This window comes from Calonectris borealis, chromosome 1 (genome assembly GCF_964195595.1).
Source record: "Calonectris borealis chromosome 1, bCalBor7.hap1.2, whole genome shotgun sequence".
NCBI classification, from domain to species: Eukaryota; Metazoa; Chordata; class Aves; order Procellariiformes; family Procellariidae; genus Calonectris; species Calonectris borealis.
In genome coordinates, this window is record NC_134312.1 from 213,774,182 (window position 1) to 213,797,655 (window position 23,474).

The 23,474-nt window shown below is 39.3% G+C and overlaps 1 protein-coding gene across 2 annotated transcripts in view; it reads right to left on the reverse strand.

Annotated features, from left to right (window-relative positions):
- SYTL2 (synaptotagmin like 2) overlaps positions 1 to 23,474 on the reverse strand; it is a 63,603-nt gene that overhangs the window by 15,832 nt on the left and 24,297 nt on the right. Inside the window, exons 3-8 of one of the 2 annotated variants that reach the window (XM_075140237.1) lie at positions 18,165 to 18,313; positions 15,294 to 15,429; positions 8,945 to 9,017; positions 8,261 to 8,360; positions 6,336 to 7,217; positions 5,522 to 5,593 (exon numbers count right to left, since the gene is read on the reverse strand). In XM_075140237.1, coding sequence (XP_074996338.1) covers positions 5,522 to 5,593; positions 6,336 to 7,217; positions 8,261 to 8,360; positions 8,945 to 9,017; positions 15,294 to 15,429; positions 18,165 to 18,313 — 1,412 coding nt within the window. Of the gene's footprint in view, positions 1 to 1,384; positions 5,594 to 6,335; positions 7,218 to 8,260; positions 8,361 to 8,944; positions 9,018 to 15,293; positions 15,430 to 18,164; positions 18,314 to 23,474 lie in introns of both variants that reach the window. The other variant, XM_075140238.1, reaches the window with a different exon arrangement.

Sequence of the window (23,474 nt, forward strand, 5' to 3'; positions counted from 1 at the left end):
AACCATGGATTTCTCATGGAAATCTATTTTGACTGTTAGCAAAGACAGTGCAAATACAAAATAAATCCAAAATAAACAAAATAAATCTAATTTTAAGTGTCCATTTGCTCTCTCAGCCATTTGTAGAGAGAGGCAGGTTGGTTGATTCGCCCTGTGTAGGTATCTGCCTGTACTAACTAATAAGCAGGTTTCGGGCAATTGCAGTACTTAATTGTCTAAGAACAATATAGGATAAACTCAGACTTTAGCCATTTTGTAACCATCTTGTTATGAATCAGCACAAATAAATTAATAGCTTTAGTTTTTCCCTCTGTGTAAACTTGTCCGTTATATTTTCTCCCCAGTGAAGTAATTTTGTTTCAATACTTGCGTAACCACCACAAAAAAAACCCAGCGGTGGAGATATTTGGATCCCTGAAATCATGGAGTTGTCTCCAAGGGCAGAATCAAGACAGACCTAGCTCCTTCAGAAACCTTCAAGACCCTCTCTCCTCCCTACCTCGCTTTCCTCCCCATCAGCCAACCAACCAGGCCTTACAGTGTTGCTATCTAATTATGGGCAAAACCAAATTATGTTTCGTTTTTTCTCATTTGTCTTGAGTTTTCACTGACTTCCATTGGAATCTCACTTTCAAAACAGGCTCAAGAGTAAGTTGGCAGGCCCTGGAAACTTCACATATTTCTCCGATTCTCCAGGTGAAGAAAACATTTCCAGTCTCTCAGCAGCAGATTAAAAAAGTTAAATTATCTCCTCTACCTTACGCTCTTTGATGACTATCACACATTATACATTGACTAGAGCTGCCATTCAACCAAATAATGAAAAACCTAGTAAACAGATCACTTCATTTATATGGCCACTTTCTAGTGCAACAGGCAGCAATGCTAAATGAAAGAGCACAGGGTATTGGTATTGTCTTTATATCCAGCCATTCCACTGGTAAGTATTTACCTTTGAAGACTAGCTGGTCAAATGAAAGAATTAACTCAGTCAGCCAGCCACCGATTTTTTTTTTCCCTCTTTTAATGCAGTATATTTAAATGAAATACCAGATTTTGAGTGTTACAATGTTATTAATTTGAAGGCGATGTCACAGGGGAGGAAGAAAAGGGTAAATAATGGAAACTGATATGATTGATTCGTGCTGCTCCACTCCCCTTGCCAAAAAGGCTTACTCAAACGTAGTACATGTTTGTCAAACACTTTCCAATTAAAGAACTTAACTTGTTCTTCTCATCCTTCCCCAAAAAATATCCAAAGCATTCAATTAAGAAAAAGTATCACACAGACTTTCGGTTAACATATTTCAAGTTGGCTACCAAAAAAAATTGTAGCCATGTTTAACAACCCAGCACCATGAATTTTAGAAATCAAACGGCTCACGAGTTGAACTTCCGGTTCCAGAGTGGGAATCAGAGTTTTCATCTGAAAACTTGGATCCCAAATTTGAGCCATCCCCTTCCTCTTCATCATTATCCTCATGCTGAGACATTAAGCAGAGTTGAGCTCCTTCTGGCTGGGAGGAGTTGCTCTCATCTTTAAGTGGTGTGCTTGCTTTTCTGAATTTCAACAGTGCTTTAAATTCTGAATTCTTTTCAGAGGCATCCAAGGATGTGCTTTCGTCTCTCCTTCCTTTTTCATTTATCTTGAATGGCTTGATTGCAATCATATTGGTCTCTCCTTCTAAGGGAGGAACATCAAATGGAGCCATGCTTCTCTTTTCTATTTTATTAATAGCTCCATTTCTTTTAGGAAGATCAGAAGCTTCAATTTCACTTACTGCAAGATCACTTACAGAAGCTTTGATATTTTGTTCTGGAGCTCCCCCTTTGATAGCTATCTTCATCTGTGTATGATAGCTACTTAAAGCATTATGTGGCTGTGATATTGTCATGAACAGAGTCTCTTTTTGTGACGGAAACATATGATCCCCAAACTTTTCTTGTTTATGTAACTCTTTGGATATTGGACATGAAACTTTAGATGCTTCTTGAAGAAGTTTTTCCAAAGAGCAACTGAATTCACTGAATTTTGCAGTATTTGAAGCAGAATTTTTTTCTATTGTTTCTTGTATTTCTTGAGGATGATCTCTCTCTCGTTGATGTGGAGCATGCATAGTTAGACTAGTCTGTATTTTACCTTGCATTTTCTTATCCATATTTTCAAGAACAGAAGCTGGTGTTTCAGAGACCTCTTTTGGTAGCTTCTGCAAATTAATATTAGATACTCTATATTCAGCCTTGGACAGTGCAGATCTTTCCATGGTCTCACCGATTTCCTGCGGCAACTCTCCATCATGCTCATAGGTCATGCTTTTAACTTCCATCTCAGCAGTCCTCTGTACTGTGCTGTCGGCACGTTTTGGTTTAGGAGGTGGCGTTTCAGAGGCCTCCTTCAGCAGCTTCTCTAAAGCAGAACTCAGGCCACTGACCTTGGATGGGGCAACAGACTTTTCTATGGTCTCACCAATTTCCTGCGGCAACTCTCCATCATGCTCATAGGTCATGCTTTTAACTTTCATCTCAGCAGTCCTCTGTACTGTGCTGTCGGCACGTTTTGGTTTAGGAGGTGGCGTTTCAGAGGCCTCCTTCAGCAGCTTCTCTAAAGCAGAACTCAGGCCACTGACCTTGAATGGGGCAACAGACTTTTCCATGGTCTCACCGATTTCCTGCGGCAACTCTCCATCATGCTCATAGGTTATGCTTTTAACTTCCATCTCAGCAGTCCTCTGTACTGTGCTGTCGGCATGTTTTGGTTTAGGAGGTGGCGTTTCAGAGGCCTCCTTCAGCAGCTTCTCTAAAGCAGAACTCAGGCCACTGACCTTGGATGGGGCAACAGACTTTTCTATGGTCTCACCAATTTCCTGCGGCAACCCTCCATCATGCTCATAGGTCATGTTTTTAACTTCCATTTCAGAAGTCCTCTGTACTGTGCTGTCGGCACGTTTTGGTTTAGGAGGTGGCGTTTCAGAGGCCTCCTTCAGCAGCTTCTCTAAAGCAGAACTCAGGCCACTGACCTTGGATGGGGCAACAGACTTTTCTATGGTCTCACCAATTTCCTGCGGCAACTCTCCATCATGCTCATAGGTCATGCTTTTAACTTCCATCTCAGCAGTCCTCTGTACTGTGCTGTCGGCACGTTTTGGTTTAGGAGGTGGCGTTTCAGAGGCCTCCTTCAGCAGCTTCTCTAAAGCAGAACTCAGGCCACTGACCTTGGATGGGGCAACAGACTTTTCTATGGTCTCACCAATTTCCTGTGGCAACTCTCCATCATGCTCATAGGTCATGTTTTTAACTTCCATTTCAGAAGTCCTCTGTACTGTGCTGTCGGCATGTTTTGGTTTAGGAGATGGTGTTTCAGAGGCCTCCTTCAGCAGCTTCTCTAAAGCAGAACTCAAGCCACTGACCTTGGATGGGGCAACCGACTTTTCTGTGGTCTCATTGACCTCTTCAGGCTGACCAGTATCATCTTGGCATGTTGATTCTACACTACAATTAGTTTGTGATATGCTATTCATGTCATCGGACGTTTTCATTCCCACTCTTCTATATTCAGAAGGTTGAAATGCAAAGGTTTCTTTGAGCAGGTTCTGCAAACCAGCTTGAAGCCTCTGAGGATCCTCAGGACTATCATCCTTGTCTGCTGCCTGATGTCGTAGACCAAAAGGTTCAAATTCCCTAAACAGTTTCCTGAGGCTTTTTTTGTTTTCATGCTCATCTGTTGATGCCACATTCACTTTTCCTGTGCTTTTGCCTATTTCTTCTTTTTGATTAACAGGACAAATGTCATGGCTCTGTTCTACTTTTCTTTCAAAGACCTTGCACTGATTTGAGTGAAAAGTTGTCCCTTTCAAAATGTTTTCTTTTAGGTTCAAGCTAGATGACATCTCAGAGGCTTCCTTTTCTAACTTCTTTAGGCCTAATTTAAATACATCTAGCTCAGCTTCCTCTTTAGGAAGATTGATATCTAATGGAGTAGTCTTGTTCTCCACTTTTTCTATAGATAAACATAGCCAATCATCTACTGCTGTCTCCTTTAAAGCATCTTTATCACCAGGTGACTGGAACAACTGCAAGGAAACATGATGTTCTTTTGATGAAACAACACTTTTTTCTACACATTCTTTAACTTCTTGCTCTGGAAAAGCCATCTTTTCCTGGGGTTTTAAGATAACTGGTTTTCTGTCCAGCTGGACAGAGTCTGTATTTTTTGTGTGTGTCACATTCAGACCTTTCAAGGTAGGAGATCCTAGAGGAAGTTCACATACCACAGAATCTAGGTTTTGTGTTTTTTCTCTCTCAGATGTTTGGGTTTGTTGTTGAATTAACTTTTGCTTGCTCACACTATTTCTTTCATAGGTTACTGAGCTAGTATTATTTGGCAAAGAAACATCTCCCCTATCAATGCTACTCTGTAATTTAACTCCGGTATCCCAGAAGTTTCTCAAACTCTGGAACTGTGAAGGATCTGAAATTTGATTCTTGGACTTTTCAGTCATCTTTCCTTTTAAAGACAAAACCTGGAAGCTGGGCTTCTGCTGGGAACAAGCAGCAACTTTTCCTTTAAGTGTTTCCTTCTCATCTTTGCTTTCTGTGGAAGCTGAAGTGGCACCAACACTTTGCCGCAAGTTACTGGCTTTTGGCAATTCTGTATATTCATGAACTTCACCATCAGATGGAAGTGCTCTTTCTGGCTTTTCAACTGCATGGCCTGGCCCAAACTCAAAAGAGTTGTGATGTTCATTTCTTGAAGGCTGGCTTGCACAACTTAGTTCAGCACTTCTTAATGTATTCTTGCTTTGATCTTCTAATCCATTAGGTAGGTATACTGCAGTTGGTTTTATTTTGTCACTTTCCCTGAGACCTTTCAATGCACCGCCACCTGATGCATTAGTATTGATACTAACTTCTTTCTCTCCATGACTGGGGATAGTTTTATCCCTTTCCCAGAATGCTCTGATCTCCCTTATTCTTCTTTTTTCTTGTATTGCCTTCTCTGATTCACATTTCTGAGCTGGTAGCTTGTGTTCTTGATGTTCCAAGAGATTTGATTTTTTATTTTGTTGCTTGATTTCTTGACCATGTTCTTCAACTCTTGTACAGTCAAATTCAGTTAGTGATTTGTCATTTTGCTCCTCTTTCTCTTCCCCTTTCTTAGATTTCATCCTCTCTTTTATCAGCTGTGTATCTTCTGAAATAAATGATGTAGGTGAAATACTGTTCTGTTGTTTAATTTTACTGTTTAGAAACTCTTCGGTAACTTCTGTTTTTCCATCCATGCTAGGCCCACTGTGTTCTGTAGGAAGAACTGCTGTTCTGGTTGAGAAGTCCATTTCCTCTTTGGGTTCCCTGCCTTGGGATCTAGCTGATACATGTTTCCTATCTTCAGTACCAGAACTTCTTTTAAACCAATCTAAAACTTTTGATACAGATTCATCAGCCACTTCCATGAGTTCATCAGCATGTTTTTCAGGCTTGAAAGTGGTTTTAGCATCTCGCTCCTCAACAAGATCAGGCTTACCTTGTTGAAGACTTGTAGAATTGGTATTTGACACCGCATATGCTTCTGTCTTAGCAGAAAGCTGATGTTCATCTACAATGTAAACAAACTTATCAGAGTTAGGAATCAGACACATGACTCTACAAACGTTCAATCTATCTTGAAAAATCTCTCAGATTTTTTTTTTTTTGTACTGTTAGCAGAGAAGAGAGTTCTCTGTCCTTGTGTTTTTGGAAAGAACCATACTGCGGGCAATAGAGTGAAAAATAAATTCCTGCACTGAGATATCCTACTGGAAGATTAATCATACTACTTTTGAGCGTGCGAGCAGATAAGATTGGTTATCTCCGTTCTAAAGGAAATGGCCACACTGAAGGGGGGGATGGGATGGGCGGGTACAACCCAGCATATTTGTATTTAGTCCCATGAGCAAATCCCCAAGTCACAACTGGATTACTACCAAGGACAGTTGACAGCAGTACACCAGAAATTCTTCAGTTCCTGTGCAGACAGATCTACCAGGCCTTATGACAGGAATTCTATCCAAATGCCATCACTTCACCTTCATTCATCATCCACAATAAAGGTGCCTATCCAGGCTCTGATCTGATTGTTAATTCTTAAGAATGCCAATAGAATATAATCTAAAAAATATCGACTACATTAGAGCATTAAAATACAAAAAAGTGATTTAAAATTTAATTCTGCAGTATGTAGCACATTCCTACTATTTCTGTTTCCTAGTTGTTAATTCTTAGATACAAGTGATTTAAACATTAATGAATATGTGCTACATGCTATTGCATTCTGTTCTTCGCTCCTATTAATCTCTTACCAGTAAAGTTTTTGTGTGACTTTGATTCATGGCTCAAGAACCGGTTGGCTTTATTTTCACGTGTCTCATCAACACTCAGTTCGTCATTGCTATTTGGCAGGGTATTGCTGGAGGTCTTCTGTAGAGTTTCAAGTTTCTTAGGAGTAACTGTCTTTGTCTGCAAGGCTTCATTAACCAGGAGGACTGACCTATTAGTGTCACAAGGAGCAGATGCCGATGTATCATCTTGTAAGCCATCTATTGTTTTCACTTGTAAAGCTGATGAATAGGTTCCCAAAGGCTTTACAGCAGAAATTTGCTTTTTCCCAGATGAATCTGATCTAATAGCATCATTTCCACTACTGCTTATTTCGTCAGATTCTAACAAATCAAACTCTCCTTTTTCTCTACCATGCTGTAGCTGTGGGCTTTGCAGAGGTTCTCCTTTACCTGTGCTAGATGAGAACCTCACTTGTTTTAGTCTTTCCAGTGAAATTTGTGTGGAGTCTTCCAATTCTTCTGTAAGAGAGTTCTTCTCAGCTTCTCCTTCAAAAATAGTTGCAGTAGGAAGAGCATTCTTTTTCTGAACATCTAACATCTGGCTAACACGAACTTCTGAGTCAGTGGAACTTGAACTTGAACTGTGCTTCAGAATGCCCCTGGGTGGTGTACCAATGCCATTAATCCTGTCGGTCCGTTTGGCTGGTTTTGGAACAAAGTCTTCTCTTTGTGACACAGGATCTGTTGCTTTGTGAATTAATTTTCTAGCTTTTGGGACAGGGCGCTTAACTAGTCCTTTCTGTGATTCATCAGTAGGTTCTACAGAAGGCTTTTTATGTTTCTCTCTTTCATCATTTTGTAAGTTTGGTTTAGGTTGACTCTCTTCTGAGAGTGACAAAATTTCTGTAAGACATATATAGAGAAGAAATCATGAGTTTACGTAACATTCATCTGCATAAACAGAGGGGTATGACAGTGCAGATCTAGAATGCAGTGATTATATTGGTTTATTAAAAACACCCACAGTAAAACACAGGAGGAAATTCAACATAGGTGTTTGATTTCACTTGTATGTAACAGGAAGTTTTAACAGATGAAAATCTTGTAGTTATTTCTTATTCTAGAAATATTAACTATTTGATGATTCCAAAGATAGAGAGCACACCAAATTTTTGATCAGCGTTATTCCTGCGAGGGACAAACTTTGCAGGGAAGGGCAGCTTTTGAATATGCATGCTCCTCTTCAGGCTCAGAACATAAACAGCAACCTACAGAAATGGAAACAGGCTATTTCCACATTCATGTGGAATAAGGTAAAATGCAGAAGTGTTCTCCCAGTAGGGAGATGAATTTTTTTTTTTTATTCCTAATGTGCAAGTCTTCCTTTTTCCTGTTGGCAAGCTTCATAACAGAGACAGGGAGTAATTTCCACATATGAGCCTGTAAATTACAACTTCAAATGCCTGTATTGTGATATATCATCACTCATCTACTTGCTTGCAGAGAATATTGCAGGAAAGGGAGTATTCGAAAATAAACAGGACTGAGAAAACAAAGGAAAAAAATAAAGATCAAAGAGTTAGACTTCTGTTGAGCCAATAGCAGCAATGACTGGAAGGTCATAAAGACAGCTATGCTAAATTCAAGGAAATTTCTCTGTTCTCATCAGCAATTCAGGACAAACAGCCCTCTCAGATGCAGTGCTTAATACTGACTAGAACTGTGAGTAAAAGAAAGGAAGCAAAATCCATTTACTCACATAAACAGCTATTTCCTGAGTATATTCCCATGTTTTACATGGGGTTTGAAATGAACTAGTTGATAACTTCAAGTAGTTAAGATAAAACAGGTTTTGATATCTTACAAAAAGAAGCAATGAAAGTAAAAATAATTTCCATATAAACCACCAAGAAATTCAGAGTCATATGCTAAATAAGTGTATTTACCCTTCTTCGATAGCTGAGGTAGAGTGGCTGGTCTGTTTTCTGATTCCCCACTGTTCAAGTTATCACCTGATGCAGTGGAATTAAATGGATTTCTCCTTTGCTAAAAAAGGAATGAACATTATAATTGCAGTCAAACTCCTATATCAGTACAGTCTTGACAAAATAAATGAAAGTGCAGTGATTTCCTCTGCCTCACTACCCTGTCGGCAAAGAATCTGAAAGCATGCCTCTCAAATTGGATACATGACAAAAAAACCTAAACAACATGAACCAGGGAACTATCAGAAGTGCTAGTGATAGCTTCATCCTGTTCTTTTGGAAGTCACCAACAGCAGAGATAAGCCACCACTTAAAGACACTTGAAAATCCCAAGTTGTTGCAAGTTAAATAATTTTATCTCTACTTCTGTGACTTTAGAGATATTGGAACACAGCAAGACAATTCTTTTCAGTGGCTGAAGAGATTAGAAACAATGTCAAGCACAGACAGCCACTGATTATAGCCGTAACAGCATTTAGCACTGAACTTTTAGCGTTTTCATTATCTCCCTCCAAAACAAAAAATACTCATTTTTTCCAACTTATTATCTTTCTTTCTCAAATCTTTAGTTATCTTTATCACTAAAGCAGGAGGAACACACAAAATGTAAAAGATAACTTCTGCTATATTCAACACCAATCATACCTTTACTGGTGAGACTGCTGCCTTCATAGGTCTTTCCTCTGGTTTGTCTAACACAGAGGTTATTGTTTTAGAACTGCAAAGAAAAAGCATGTAACAACTTCAGCAAACAGGACATTTTTCAAAAAGCAAAACAGAGATTCATTTATTCATACTCGAATATAACCTCTTGGCACCTGAAGTTTTCTATTTAGACTGTTCTCATCAGATTTAGAAGCAAACCTTCTCCTCTCCATAGCAAGGGGATATTCCTGCTGCTTTGTTTCCTTGCAAAAATTTCTTTGCTTATTAAAGAATTCAATACAACTTCTACTTGGCATGACAGAAACCCTATTTTTGAAATCTTTTAGATTTCTGAGCAAGCTTTATGTAAATATAGCCACTCTCCAAACAATATCAGTGTTGCTGTCTCCATCGTTGTCCTACTTTTATACTTCTAGGACTGAAATCAAAGTGGAGGAAAGTGCCAAAATCTGATAAAAAGAGAGTTTTGCAACGTGTCCAAGTCGGAAAAAATCAAAGGAACGCCATCACCACTATAGCAAAGATGTGACATGCCACAGACAACACATCCACTCAGAGGTACAGCTTATAAGCTATTCTTTGAATTAAGATTTATAAAATCTGTGGTTTGATAGCATAGGTGAAGTAAGTTATAACTTACTAAGTATCCTGACTAAGTATAGCCCAAATAAGGAGAAATTAAAACAGCTAGAAGAGACAGCTCCTACATTATATCAAGAAATATTTCATCTATTTGCAGAACGATGCAAGGGTTTTTTTTCCAAAACAATCAGATTTTAATAATTTGAGTTTATCTAAACATCTCAGATATGAAAAAGCATTTGTTTTTTTAAGATGGAAGTTAGATGTGGATTTAAATATGGTCTTCCTATAACAACCACATTCAGTATCTTAACTTTATATAGAAAATGCTAGCATTAACTAACTTACATGCTTATGATTTTGAGGGTGGGGGAAACAGTACAAGGCAGGAAAAATAAATATTCTCCCGGTAGGAAATATGACCTCAGGCTAGGAAGGAAAGCAACTCCTACGGTTTCTTCCAATATAGACGTACAAGGAGATTCCGATACTGGATACTTCTTTGGTTAACAATCTTTGGCACAGGTAAAAAGACTTTCAGATATTGATTGGTAAGTAGCAGAGCCATGAGACAATGCTTTTGAGGGCAGATGTAGCATCCCAGGACAAGAAAACAGCTCCCAGCTCTCATCAAGTTCCAGGTTCAAACAGGAGCTGCCTCCTCACATGGACAAAGATCTTTCCAATCAGGTAACTGGCAACAGTCTGCCCTGCTGAGGAGAGAACAACTTTCCCATCTTCTCCAGGGTGCAGTACAGTTAATCAGGAAGTTTAGAAAAAAAGTCTGGCAGCCATGAAAGGCTACTGGCCTCTGGACTGCTAAGTGTGTCTGAGAAGTGACATCACTCCATTTTACAAATGGAAAAACACCATTATGGAGAAGATAAGATGACATAGTAATGAGCAGCCTGAACATAAGGCTAGGAAAAAAATACCAGTTGTAATCTGAGCTATAACTTCTATCTCTTTCTTGCTCTTTTGGTTCAACACTACCTTTAAGAAATACACCACCATGCATAGTGATACAAACTTAAGGTATGAGCTGATCTTGTAACGGAAACTACCTCATGGGTGAAAAAATAAACTGTTCTTATATTTCAACACTAACTGCAGCAGCCTCTTTTATGCACACACCAGGTAAAATCGATTATTATTGTTCTTTTTATCCTTCTCTGATCCTAAGTAAGAACAAAGATTTCTAGTTCTCAAAGAGCTCAATATTGCAACTTTTAATTTCTTTTCAAAAAGTATCATTCTACATCACAGTTTTTAACTTTAGTTCTAATACTTATTTTTTTTTTCCCCAAAGTCTGGAAATACATATATTTAAAGAAACTTTGTTCTGCTGAACTGGAGTTTGTGTTCTTGCTTTTATAAGCACTTAAGTTTGTGGTTTTGTTTTTATGAGCACCTGGGTGCTCCTGCACTTTCTGTCTCATCTACAATATCTACTACCCAACAGGACAAAAATGACTTTTTTTTTTTTTTAAGGTCTAGGTCATGAATGCTTCAACCCTTCCCTCATTTTAAACAAGGAAAATATTGTTATGTACCCTGGGCTGCAAGAAACCAATAAGACATTCTTCAGTCTGCAGTTTTTACAGGTGAGAAGGTAACTTTTAAAAATCTCACTGAACACACACAGAACCCCACAGAACCACAATATTTTAATGCAATGCTACTTCAGCTTACCATAGAATAATTACAGAGTTGTTAATTTGGCATTACATACTGAAAACTTCTGCTCTAAAGAAAACATAAGCTAGACAAAAAAACCACACCCAGGATCCTATAACTAAGTTTCACAACAAAGGGTCTGAAAATATGAGCTTACCCTCAACCCATACAGATGGGAAAACTGAACAAACCGTTCTCCGATATGCTGCGATCACAAGGCTAATCTAAGAGTGTATGAAGCTAAGCTGATAGATACACCCAGATTAAAAAATTCCTGCACTGCAGTTCAGCAAAACGAGGTGCTGAGAACCACAATGAAGGTCCAAACTCCACACAGACTGGACAGGAACCAAGAGGCAACACGGCCAAGGCAGGAGCAAAGCTGGAGAACGAGGTTATAGATTTGCAGGCATTGTCAATACAGTCTACTCAGAAATGGCCTCCCATTGAAACAAATAAGCTTTCCTAGGCTCATCCTGAAGGGTAAAGAATCTGGTGCAAGTAAAGCTAGTGCGATTTAACAGTACTCCATAAAAATGTTCTTATCTAGGTATCCCAGCACCCCTATTATTCCAGAAGAGTTACATGGATTTTAAGAATTAGGGCTTTTGCGCAAATTTTCACTTTACAGAACTCTAAGACCCATGCTTATCACCTGTTCAATGTAGGCTAAGAATATTTAGCCTAGGGAAGAAAACAACCTACAAATCCTACTTTGAAAGATAAAACCCCTTTAACATTGCCCTTTTTTGAGGTTCACCATATAGACAGATGGTATCACTGAACAGAGGTAATATTGACAGTCTGAGTCACCCTATGAAAACCAGTTCTGTGCAAGATTACACAATGACACTTCACACACCTGGCCTGTAAAGGCACCGGTATGCAAGAAAAGTACCACAGTGATACAATGCCCAAGAAAAAAATTTGTTCACAGCTTCGTTACTGAATTTAGATATTTGGGGTGTGGGGATGAAGATCACTAGCTAATTTTAAGAACATAGTTGTGGGTTGATTTCTGTACCACCTAGTATAGCAGCACCCTGACTCAACAGCAGTTGAACTGATCTCAGGGCTGGATTTGACCCTCAGCAGTCTACAAACAGGTCTACCAGAATGGAGCTTTCTTCACATTCAGTAAGAATTGTTTTGGGTTAAAAATAGGATCCAGAACAAAAAAGTCTGGGTAATTTGTTATCACATATCTTCTGGCCCTAATCCTCAGGTCAGCAGTTGTTCAGTTTATGCAAAACCTGCAAGCCAGTGCTGGCCTGAAGCCCACTCTTAGAGGAAGAAGGAGGAAAAAACCCCAAAAACCTACAACTCCCACAAACCTACCCTTAAAGTAGCACTTTAAAATGTTTTAAAAGTCCAAGTGCTTGAACCATGTGTAGCATTTGGATGCTAGAAGCTGTGAACTCACTTTATGCAATCCCAAGCTCCAGAATGATGCTCTGTTTCATCCTCTTAGTTCTAGCCATGTTGAGACTATTGCATTACAAGAGGAAGAGTCAATTAATTCCTTGTGGCTCTGCTATCCTAACAGCCAAATTAAATGTTTGTGGTGTCTAAGCTCTCCCTTCCCACCCCAACTGGTGGGGTTATTGCTTTCCCTGCATTGTGTCTCCCGAACTCCTGATCAGCTGCTGCTATTACAGACAGGCCCATAGCCATGTCGGAGCAGTTTCTTTCAAAGTCCAGTATCAAGAGAACAGAAAGGATGGGTATTTTAAAAACATATGGCACCTCCTGCCATTTCCCACATGCAATGTTGTGTAGACTAATCTCAGTCATAGTGAATTAAGCCCAAACTGAAATCATAAGCAATGAATTACACACAGTCCTGCCATGCTTGCTTGCTTCAGCTTTTGACATTTTAGAAGCAAACAATCTGAGACATCTAATCAAGCATTTATGTAAAGGAAATGCAAGTAAGCATCCAGCCCATATATTATAGGTCACTTCCTAAAGTCCACTTCCAACTGTCTCATAAATCCTGGACTGTGTGAGCGTGCTTTAGAGGGAAGATCTTGAGCTGTTGGTGAAAGTACGAGCACACGTGAACAAGGCATACAGGCTGATTAGTTTCTGGCACAATTTGGAGCAAAGGGCAGGAGAGGGTCCTGGACAATAATTATCAAGCTTCACATGGCTGTGGCCTGAAATAAATCATCAAATCACCTCAAGTTAAAGACCACTGTCGAGTTGGTCAGATTCCAAATAATTGTCTACATGTTCTTAAACCTCATAATGTTATATAGTCTTGAAGAGGCTGCCCTGGCAGTTTATGAAATGTATTACTCTTTATCAATCACACAGGAATTGTGGAGTTGTAATGGTAAGAATAACATTATAAGGCTGTACTACTTTTAAAATATCATCATCTTGATGTGCAAGATGACATGCAAAATATTCTAAAAGATATATTAAACAGCAGCATGTCTTGTGCTGTCCATAAAGAAATAACTCCAAAACAATATCCTGAAGGTAAAAGCCATCTGTAAAAAACTACACTCAGGAACAACTAACTCTGTTGGCATTATCAGCCAACTTGGGCAGGGGGGGAGCTAAGCTCTTTCTTGTGATAAGCAACCCTTATCATCCTTACTGTACAACTTCATTTTTGGGGAAGTCTATAACACAGCAGTTTATTTGACATTTTTCAGCACAATTTCAGATGGGGGTAAGACAAATGCCCCTTTGAGTTCACTGATAACGATATGTAAAGGATAAGAAAGACAAGTAATGCAAGCCAGAGTTGTTAAGACTTACACCAACCTTTGGTACCATTCATCGTGAACGTGCGCCCAGTTTGCAGACCACGAAAGTGAAAGATTCAACCGCTACTAGATACTGTACAAATGCATAGTAGGAGACAAGCCTTGCTGCAAAGAAAAAACAGATGACGTACAGAGAAGGACTTAGAAGACAGACAAGAAAGTGAAAGGTTACAGAGCTGATCAACAGAACAACCAGAAGTAAAACAGTCATCCTAGGAAGTTACTCTGGCTCTTACCTCACTGTGTTCACTGAAAGCACAAACAATAGCTATCTGTGTTACACCCTGGTTCTTGTTTCCTCAATGGTGTTGAGGAATCTGGCCATTTCATTTCCACCTGCTATCAACCCTAGCCAAGAGATCAGCACTTTCCTTTTCAAAGGTAGGCTTTTTGAAAGCTTTTCGCACAGCCAATGAATTACCACATATAGGTATTTTAAAGAGAAGACCTGTCTGTCTCTCTCAGAAATCGACTCAGGATATTTCAAAGCAAAATGGAGCTGTGTGGATGTTTATAAGCTTTAGACAGAGTGATTTAATACAAAATCCTCTGTAGTTCAGAAACTACTTATCATCCAGCTTTCCTGCAACGACTATAGCCATTCAGGCATATCCAAGCTGACCGTCTTGTCTTACTCTGAATTGAAGCCTCTCCCTTCCAGAAAGGCATTTAATTTTCTTGGTAGAATCTGACTTATTTTCTCCAAGTATCCAAAGATTCTGGTTCTTTTCACCTGAAATACGTTTGGTTTCCTTAAAAAGTCTCAGAGGTCTTAAACTGTGCACCCAAAAATCTGGAAAATTCTAAACAGCAATTTCTCAGTCTCTGATCCTTCATATGATCCAAGCTTAAAATTCAGGCTGAATCAATAGTTTGGTCTCATTAAGTGACTGAATGAAGAGACACAGAGGTTATTGTCCCCCTACTACTAACTGCAGAGGACTGATCATGGCCAGACATTCTAACCAGAAAATCCTGGTCTCACTTTCGGAAGCCAGACTAAATTGTGACATGAGAACATGTGTGGGACCATTCTATACACCGTTGACAACTTTTTCCTTGAAGAGGTAAGCCGAAGATTGTTCTGCATTTGAATGCAGAACAATTAACAATGCATGACTACGATTTGTCAACCTTTCACATGCATGGATTCCTTGGGTGATTCTGAGGAAACATTTTATGACCTTTGAAATAAGAGGAAAGTACAATATTTTGGGTGGAACTTACAACTCACAAGTTTCACCAGTCCCGATATATACATACTAAGTGTGATTAAACAGACAGCTTACCTTGAACTAGATTTCAGTTCTTCTTCTTCTTGATGTTCCACAACACCATGTAGTTCTGGTGGCACAAAGACTTCTTTATTAACATTGCTCACCCAGCTGATCTTTGCTTTGTTTGATTTGTTCTGACTCACCTCAGCTGAAACATGAAACAAGAATATTGTTGTCTCCCATATGTTCATACAGGATTTCTTAAAAAGCAAATACAAGTATTTACACTCAGTCCTACAGCTATTTCAAAAGTCCACTTGAATTGTGTACAGGAGCAGATCTGGTGCCTTCGGAAGAATAATTCTTTTAATGCCACTAGAAATGTCACATACTGCTCTGAACACTTCACTCTACTACTCCAGGTACATCTGCTTTAGACATTAAAGTGATCCTAAATGGAGAAGTTTTCTACAACAACCCTTGTAAAGGCTGATCCTGTAGTTCTTGCAGCTAGATAAACATCAAAAATTCAATCTCGGTGTCCTGAGGAAACAAGAACAATTAAACCACAGGAAACTGAAAATATGTTGAAGTTCAGTTAATCAATTCAATTATTCCCTTCCTATGGCAGCAAACTTGAAGTTGGTCATAACTCTCATTTAAGCAGGTGGCTAATCCTTTATGGATAGAAGTTAAGAAGGTAAGTATAAAAAAAACCAACCAAACAAAAAGCCCCACCTCATTCAGCAAATGCAAATACATTTTCATTTCTTTTTGGGGTGGCACAGAATCCTATTCTGATAACACCCTTTCAGAGTCAAAAACATTAGTTTACGTTATTTCCTCTACTGCTTTTTGCACTTCTTTAACAGTTTAGAAATGAAGAGTTTCTTAGTGTGCAAAAATAAGCAAGATTTTTATTCTCACTTTTGCTATCCATAACTGCAAGCAAAAATAGCTTGACATCTAATGAGTCATTGAAACCAAGCAATTGCACATAGTTCTGAACGTACCAGTATGCCCCTTTGTTCAAGTAAGAAGATTGGGAGTAATTAAACTTCCTTTAAGATAATATGGCTTTAAGTACTTTCCTTTAAGCTATAAGTTACTGTAAAATTTAGCTAGAATTTTATAGCTGATTTTCATAACCTTCAAGTCCAAAACCAGCCAAAACCACAAACATGCTACACTAACCACCTGTGATTTTTTGCATTCTTTTCTGTTTCAGGCCTTTTCTTGTTAACTTAAAAACCTAAAACCATCACACAGTAATCTCAAACTGACTAAACTGCCATTATCCAAACTCATTTCTGGGAATATAGGAATTGAGACGTGTAACACTGCAGGATTAGACACAGGAAAACAAGGCTAAGTTGTAGTTACAAATAGAAAGTAGCAAGCTGTAATCCATCCACAGTATTGAGAGAAGTACCTTACTTGCTTCACTAGCACACAACAAAATCCCTTAATAGAACTTAAAAAATAAAGATTGCAAATTTCATTACAATCTGGTGAGAATAATAAGAGTCTTGCCCTTCTAAGTCAAAAGGATTTAGTAGAACTAGAGGAGGTTAAGAGGCGATGGGGGTCAATTTCTCTAAGAAAAAAAATCACTTTCTATACAAAGAATGACAAAATAGACCAGGACTCTTCAGATTAGAAAGTCAGATGCTGAGAGATTTATAACAGAAGTCTATAAGATCCTGTATACTATATTATATATGTTTTTGTGAATATAGATCAACTGCTCACTTTCTCTCCCAGGGATAACGTTAATGGTTATTAATTCAAAACCAGAAAAAGAAATGGTCACTTACACGGAAACCTTTATTTTAAAATGCGTCCTGACAGGACATGGTGAATGTTAAAGGGGCATGGCTTTAAAGAACTTCTTGAACAAATTAACGGGGAAAAAATAATCCAGAAATACCGCTTCTATTTCAAAAAAGTCTGAGGTGCAATTGGCTGCAGGCTGGTCCTGGCCTTGGAGCCTACACATGCTGCCAGGCACTCTCGGAGGCAGGGTGCTGGGGAGACGAGCTTTTGGTCTGGCCCAGTAGAGCAGCTCTTATGTTCTACTCCTTTGTTTTGCTTCTCTCCAAACAAAAGACTGTATTTACTTCTGATGTTAAACATAACGCATTATCTTCCCAAATCCTGATTTTTTTTTTAAAAAAAGAGTTTCAGAATATAATATTTATTATCAAGTGAGACCAAGCTTGTCAACTTTACTCATTTTACACACAATATACTACTACCTATCTGTACTACTAAATTAATGTCTGCAACTGTTACCTGGCACATGAACACAGCTGGCTTTAAAAAACATTTCTAATAGATCATTTGAGGGCACCCACCATGATGTGGGGAATGGTGGGTGCATTTAAAGGTAACATGGATGCAGGATGCCAGTTCTAGCTGCCAGAACTCCTGGCAGATATATTTCAGTGGTTATAACCACTAGCTCAAGCTCATGGTCCCTACCATTTCCAATCAACTTGAAGTACCTTTGGTCACCTTCAAAATAAAAAAAAAAAAAAAATTAAGCCTCAAAGGTCTCAAACTGAGTACCCAAAAGCTTGGAAATCCATACTAAAAAGCAATTTCCTCAGTCTCTGATTCTTTGTACATTCCAGGGTAGCTCACAGGCCCTCAAAAATGGAAATGAGAATGCAGTCCAGGAGCGCAGAGGGCTTTTAGTCCTACACATAAACACAAGCCAGCCCTTCCTGTTAGCAGTCATCAAGCAGAATTCTGTCTTTAATACATAGCACTGGGGGAAAGGAAAGCTTACACTGTAAACTACATGGGAAATCTCTCTTTTGCATAATTTTCTGCTTGTAGAGATACCAATATTATTCTTGTATTTCACAGACAACAGTGTCTGAGGTTAGCTAAGTAAGAGCCAGCCTTTCCAAAATAAAATATAAACAAAATGCTTACCTAGAGTGGCAGGCTTCCGTCGCATGGAAGCTCTAATAATATCTGCTCCATGTATCTTATCTCTGTGCCTCTTTGACTTTGCTTCATAAAACCACTGCCCGCTCATATTCTTTAGCTGCACATCGTCTTTGACTTTTTCTGGTAAATGCCTGGGGAGAGGAAAAAAAAATTTGAATAAATGAGATGATACACACACAATCTACTTACCTGTGTGGACAGAATAAAAGTCAGATTTTTTTGGTTTGGCAGGGGGTGGGGGTGGTGTGTTTTGTAGGTTTGTGGGTTTGTTTGGTTATGTTTTTTAAACACTGTCTCAGCATGCTATTTCCATCTTCTGACCTGTTACTCTCCTTATTTAATGATGAAGGATGACAATGAGCTGCAGAGGGAAGAGCCTCAGCCCTGTTACCCTCAGAGCATCAGCTGAAGCAACTCTTCAAAAAAATATGCTTTGCTATGACAAACTCTCAAGCAGAGACAGCCCTGGAGAAGTCTCCAGTAACTGCAGATCTTGACTTCGTGCCTTCAAAGGCCAGTTTTCCAAGGTTAAAACTGAGATAAGCTAGCAGCATAAGAAATCTGTACCAAAATTAAGTCCATGGCTGTTTTGGGGCTCAGAAGATGCCTTTTCAGCCTGTTCATATGGCACTACTTTTACACACACATTCCAAAAGTGCACTGGAAAGATGGTGCCATTTTTTCCATAGGTTACACAAAAATCCTGATATGAATACAATGAGTTACAAAGGAAGACAGCATCACATGGAAGAAACAACAAAATAAGATTGTGCAGTTTATTAATCTGCATGTATCCACACATGAACTGCAGCCATTTTAAATAATGTGAAGCAAATTTTTAATAATTTGATTTCAGGCTTCAGGGTCACCCTGCTTTTATAAAGCATACTTTAACAGAATAAAAAGTTGTTGTGTGCAATTTGAGAGGTTATTTTCTTTCCTCGTTAGGCATATAACACATTATGCATATGCCTATACATGGCCAGAAGACTAACCTGCAGACCAGGAAAGTTACTACATAGATTTTAGGCAGTACTTAATATAAAAAAAAGTTAAGTCAGGCTTCATCTGCCTTCTCCATTTATGTCCTTTCCGTCAGCAAACAGGCTAATAACAGAGCCCAAGGGAGAAATCAAAAACAAATCAAGTTACTCAGAGACTTTAAGGCTAAACACAGTCCACATTGCTGTGGGATGGTGCTATCTTCCACAGGCCTGGTTGCCAATCATAGAATGGTTTGGACTGGAAGGGACCTTTAAAGGTCATCTAGTCCAACCCCAAGGAGGTCCATGCCAGTTTTATATTGCTCATGAGTTTAGAAGAAGGAACTTCTCATGCAATTAAGCAGCTATGATGACAGTCCTTTTATTATAGATTGCAGATTTGACTGTCAAGTACAGACAACCATTCACAGCAGAGAAAGGACACTGAGCCAGTCCCAACCCTCACACCAAGATAGGCCATTCTCACCTATCACTCAACCTCTCCTTCATCCTTGTATGGCCAGAAATTAAAATGCTTATTTGAATGCTTCAGCTATATTAGAATTTGAATACCTAAACTTCTTTTTGAAAGTATTGTCAACAGTCAGTCCCTCCTAGGTGTGTAAACAACTTCTCTGTCTCAAATCAGCTACGCATAGTCGAGGCTGCCAGGAGTTGAGGCATTTTTAATGCCAAGATTCAACAGTCCACAGCATTACTGGGCCATTTAAATTTGGCCCTCCCTCTTGCTTATAAATCTGTGCTTCTCTAAGAGCCAAAATACGCACTTCTCATATGCTGCAAGTCTTCCAAGTTGGAACAGGAACACAGCAGTAGCTTCCCTCTGTCCTCAAGTGAATATATTACTCAGGTATGAGCCAGCTCCTCATTGCTCAGCCAGTTTATGAACACAGCCAGCAGGAAGAGTGGAAATATGGCACGCAAGAACTTTTTACACAGATGATTGCTTCTCCCTTTCACCTTCTTTCCCATGTGTTATTTGTCTTCTCAGAACAGATGCTCCTTAGGGCTAGGGACTGGCTTTTCAGCTATTTGTACAGCCTGCAGGGCAGCGGAGCTCTGACCCCAGCCAGTTGTTCAGGGCAGCATGACAACACATGCCAAGGGAGGTTCTCTAGCGGGAAGGTACTGAGTCACAGGACAAGTATTCAATGCCCTCACTCTGTTTGATTCAACCCTTTTACCCCAGATACTGCTCACTCCTTTCCCCTTTGTATTCAACCACTGAAACTAGGGTGTGGTGGGAGACCTTAACAGTCAGCTCAGACCGATAAATCACTGTAGAAGTGAGCAGGATCCCAGGCCTCTCAGCTGTGTTATTTTCTTTCCTCGTTAGGCATATAACACATTATGCATATGCCTATACATGGCCAGAAGACTAACCTGCAGACCAGGAAAGTTACTACATAGATTTTAGGCAGTACTTGCTTACCTGCTTGCTGGACTCTGAGATCTGTGACCGATTAACATAAGATAAGCAGGACAGAGAGAGAGGCATGGATTTGTCATGGCTCTAGACTCTCGTTAAATGTCACCCATGGCCAATGCAGCCGTCATTTTGACTGGAAGTGAATGTCAGGCATCTTGCTCCCACCCCTAGCTTGCTGCCTATGGAAGTTAATGTACTTTAACTCCACCAGCTCAACAGGCCTTCCAGACTTCAGGAGATAATTATGCTTGCTAACAAAGGTATAAACATGCTCTGAATTTACCCAGTTCTTCCTTTGCAAATAACCTGTCTGGCTGATAGGGCTTGGATGGTAAGAAGTGACAGTAGCTGACTTACAAACTACTTCTTTTGCCTTCTCACCTTGATAGCACTTGACCTTTGTTAGCTTCGCTTACTCGTCTCTTTGAGAGAAGTATTTAGCATCTCAGTCCCATCTTTTGAGGAACTAAGAGCAACATAAATATTAGAGCTATTCCCAGGCATTCCCTAGCCACAAATAAAGAAGCAGATTTCCATTATCAGAAAGACAATTAATTCTAGGTCTTGGCAATGAAAAAAGCTTTTAAGAAGCCTGCGTTCACCAACACATCAGAGACTTGTTGCAAACACAGATGCTGAGGTTACAAATGGGAATTTTTACAATGCTGCTTGAATTCTCAAGCTCTGCTATGAGCAGGCCTTAGCAGTAATATCAAACTGCTTGCACTGTGTGGGCTTGTTTCACTGCTGGGCATTAGATTTAGATTGTGGTTTACCTTGAAATGAATTGCGGAGAAATCAGACTGCAGCCATGGTTTTCCACTGCTACATAAGCCTCCCAGCACACCACAACAGGATTAGAAGCCAACAGTTGATCCCGCGCCAGCTCCCCAGTCAACAGAAAGGCTAACCAAGTTGTCATTACGTTATTTTCCTCTTGGTGACCAAAGAGCTAGTAGGCATCCAGATTAAGATTCAGATTGCAGGCTCAGTTGCCAAGTTTGCAATTAGGAAAAAATGCAGTAACGGCTTTACATATGATGTAAGCATGTATTCTGGAGTCCCTCAGTGGTTTGTTAAAATGCCAGTTAGCCTACATTGCAGTTTTCAGAGTGAAACAGCCTCAAGTTATAATAAAGCTAGTGCCTGTTTCTTCTACAGGAACATTAAACTCAACAAAATGAAGCTACATAGTCAAAAGGAACTCACTCTGAAATACGCTTTTAAAATAAGCCTGAGTTCCCCCATTACTTACTAGGATTTTTCCACTATGTCTAGGTGAAACATTTTTGATGGCAAGATGACAAATTTTTCATCCCACTAGGGCATTAAGTACATGCAGAATTACGTTGAATGGGCATACAAAAGCATCTGTCAGGCACTCTGCAGGCAAACAGAAAATCTACACGTGTATTAATTGGGTTGTTTTTCCCCACCTCCGGAACATCTGATAGTGGGCTAAATCACATGGTACCACTGTAAGGCAGGAAATCTGCTCCGATATTATCGGATATATATGCTGATATTATCCTATCAGCAAATCCAGAATGGTTTATCTTATGCTTTGTAGGCTAGTGTAACAGCTCGTTGCATTTTAGGGCAAAGTGATGACTTCTGTTTCTTTTTCTTGAAACAACAGTATCTAGCAATACATACCTATATCTAAAATTGTTCAGCTACACCTCCTCAATGTCTCTTAATTCCTCCCCCTGTACTCCCCTTATTTATAGTTCATACTACAAACCACCACAGAATTTGCAAGATGTGACAACTGACATCTTAATTTTTTTTATTGCCTTATTCCTCAATCGACAGCTTAAACTAAGCTTTTAAGGCAGGAGAGTCTGTGTGGTGCCAGCACATTCTAGGACTTCTTGTGACAAACTACGAAGCTTTTAAATCAGGGTCTATATTTGGCTCAAAGAGACAGATTCATTAGCGTCTCACACCCCCTATTCTGAACATATGAAAAAAGCACCCCAGTGACTGGTGGCAAAATAAAGGCTTTTTAAAGCCTGATACCACCACCTTATCTACGAATTCACTTCCAAACCCTCCCTCCTGCAAATGAAATACCAAATGAGTGGAGAAGGTGGAAGAAGAGAGACTTGAGGAATTTATCCTCAATTCGATTTTCTGCAAGCATAACAACAAACCCCAAACCAACAAAAAGACGACAAAGGGTTTAGGTTCTGGGTCACCTTTTGAACACAGACAAGACAAACTTTTTGTAGTATCACTCATGCAAGAACAGGAGTAAAAGGGTATTAGACCAGGCATTATAAGTGTCAGACTTGCTGATTAGATTTTTTTTTTCTTCTCCGAGAATAAAAAACAGCCATAAAAGTTTTACAAGGCAAAAGGAGTTTGCCTTGTAAGGAACGTTTAAACATTCCACTTTGCATGAGCATTCCTCTGTAGTCCGCACATATCTAGATAAGGTGTAAGAAAAAAGTCTGTTCCGGCATTTGTTGGAGAACTACACCCGAAACATTTATCATGGGCAGTCCCGAGTTGGGAATATGGATTATTCCTTTTGCATGGTAGCTGCACACATATGACTTTCAAAGAAATCAGTTATATTCGATTGGTTTAAGCTATAAAGCAATATAATTTTAAACTGGTTGAGGGCTATACTAGGAAGAATAAAGCAAACCAATGGGGTTATGCAACCTTTCCCCATTCTTGTCATCATGATAACTCATCAGCAACACCTCTTTAATTCTTGCCTTTAGGGTCTCTTTGGATAGCAAGGTTTTGGGTAGGTAAAAGTAGGTGGAGACATGAGAAAAAGGCAGTGTAGTTCTCTTCATAGTCATGCATGTCCTTCCATTTTATGCCTATTCAGATGTCTGGGTG